General features: G+C 40.6%; 1 protein-coding gene across 9 annotated transcripts in view; it reads left to right on the top strand.

Annotated features, from left to right (window-relative positions):
- The window catches only part of FOXP2 (forkhead box P2), a 356,609-nt gene that overhangs the window by 285,935 nt on the left and 68,174 nt on the right, over positions 1 to 2,500 (top strand). For all 9 annotated transcript variants that reach the window (XM_035128710.2, XM_060279589.1, XM_060279588.1 and 6 more), the window contains one exon: positions 2,455 to 2,500. This exon is cut by the window's right edge and continues 92 nt beyond it. In XM_035128710.2, the coding sequence (XP_034984601.1) occupies positions 2,455 to 2,500 (46 nt within the window). The remainder of the gene's footprint in view (positions 1 to 2,454) is intronic.

Here is a 2,500-nt window from a genome sequence, read left to right as displayed (position 1 = left end):
GAATTGGAAGGGACCCTGAGGATCTTCTAGTCCAACCCCCTGCAATGCAGGAATATGAGGCTCTCCCATATGGGGATCAAACCTGCAACCTCTGTGTTATTAGCACCATGCTGTAACCAACTGAGCTATCCAGTGCCAGTCCACCTCATACACTTTATATAAAGACTTTAGCACTCCTAAACCATGTTCCCATAACTTACAGGTGGTGAACCCGTGGGCCACATGTGGACCTTGACTTAATTTGATGCATTCCCTAACACTTCTTGAAGCTGCCCCCATTTATTTCTTCAAATTTAATTGGATCCAATAAGTAATCATCAGAGTACATGCATTGCGATAAATGGATTAGGTTAGTTGTGACTAATTTTAGTCCATTAATTTCAATGGTTCTACTCAATGTGATTTAGTTTGATGCAGCTCTAAATCACCTCAAACTCTTGTGCTCCATGTTAGGATCCTGTTCCAGATTCATGCCATTTCTCTAAAAAAGACGTTTATTCAATTGCTAATTCCTTAAATGGGGCCATATGTAGATTTGGCCCTGTTCTACACAATGAGAAGTATCTGCTACCAATATCCTATTCCACTACCACACTAAGGAGGGTCTAAAATGCGTAGGGAAATACCATTTATCCCTCTCGACAAGACCCATATTGTTTTTCCAACAGCTAGCTAAGCAGGGTGACACCTGGCTTGAGAGCAGTACATGTGAAAAGAATCTAGGAGTCTTGGTAGACCACAAACTTGGCATGAGTCAACGGTGTGATGCAGCAGCTAAAAAAGCCAATGCAATTCTGGGCTGCATCAATAGGAGTATAGCATCTAGATCAAGGGAAGTAATAGTACCACTGTATTCCGCTCTGGTCAGACCTCACCTGGAATACTGTGTCCAGTTCTGTGTACAGTTCAAGAAGGATACAGACAAGAGGGCAACCAAAATGGTCAAATACCTGGAAATGATGCTTTATGAGGAACAGCTTAGGGAGCTGGGTATGTTTAGCCTGGAGAAGAGAAGGTTAAGGGGTGATATGATAACCGTGTTCAAATATATAAAAGGATGTCGTATAGAAGAGGGTGAAAGGTTGTTTTCTGCTGCTCCAGAGAAGCGGACATGGAGCAATGGATTCAAGCTACAAGAAAGAAGATTCCACCTAAACATTAGGAAGAACTTCCTGACAGTAAGAGCTGTTCGGCAGTGGAATTTGCTGCCAAGGAGTGTGGTGGAGTCTCCTTCTTTGGAGGTCTTTAAGTGGAGGCTTGACAGCCATCTGTCAGGAATGCTTTGATGGTTTTTCCTGCTTGGCAGAGGGTTGGACTGGATGGCCCTTGTGGTTTCTTCCAACTCTATGATTCTATGATTCTAAGCTTGTAAGCTATATCATTTTGAACTGGCTAGCCCAACATTCCTCTAATTTTTGTTGTGAATGGGATTTTTATTTGTAAGTTGCCTTGAATTATATTTTCTGATAGAAATGCAGGTTATAATGCCTAAAGAATTAAATATATGCCTTCCAACAGTTTGTCTATAGGAAGCAAAAATGTTTCCTGCATACTCATATCTATGCTGGGGATATTCCTGCTATTTTTTACTTTGTTGAAATCCAATGTTTAAATAGGCATAAAGACCAAAACTTGTACAATGACACTTGCAGAACTGGGCCAGCATGTGTATCTTGTTTTATTTACTACATTTGTGGGGAAGTAGTTTAAGCTGAGGATGAGTGACTGGGCCAAGGTCACCCAGTAGTTGAGTTGGGATTTGAAGCCTGGAATCTCAGGTCCTAGTTCAGCACTCTAACCACCATACAACACTGACACTCAAAAAAGTGAGTGGGACATTCCCCCCATTTACTTGTTATGGCTCAAACTCCCATCTTCTGCTTCCCAACCCTGTGCCCCTGGAGGCTACATATTTTGTTGCAGGTATAGAACATAGCAAGCTGATAACATGCTTTGATTTTGTTTCATAAATGGCTATGAAAATGTATTTCCATCTAAATATATGTATTATCCAAAAGATCACTTGCAGCAGAATTTTACCTGTTTGTTTTTATACCTTGAGAAATCGCCTGGATTCTTTATCTGTTTATTGTTGTAGTAAGATGTTGAGAACCCTAACACATGGTTATCTATTTTTAAATGTGCCATTTATACTAGTCAACTTAGAAATATATAGCAGCAGTTTACAAGACATGTGAATTATAAACTTTTGAGCCTGATAAAATATGATGTGTCTAGGCCAGTTCGCCTGGACTAGACATAGAAATCTAATTCCTCAAGCATCCCTACATGTGTGTACCCCACACATTTTTCTGTTGAAGGTGTAGGACAGTTGCTGCTTTCTCAAATTAGAGCAAGCAAATAGACCAACTTCAGCACAAAAAGTTTTTAAAATGCTATCGCCAAGTATTACAGATGGGAACTTCAATATATTTGCAATCTTTGTCTCCTTAGGTGCCTGTGTCAGTGGCCATGATGACTCCCCAGGTGATCACCCCTC

This window comes from Zootoca vivipara, chromosome 10, assembly GCF_963506605.1.
Source record: "Zootoca vivipara chromosome 10, rZooViv1.1, whole genome shotgun sequence".
Lineage (NCBI taxonomy): Eukaryota > Metazoa > Chordata > Lepidosauria > Squamata > Lacertidae > Zootoca > Zootoca vivipara.
The sequence above is the reverse complement of the archived record's forward strand: the minus strand, read 5'-3'. Positions and strand labels throughout refer to the sequence as shown.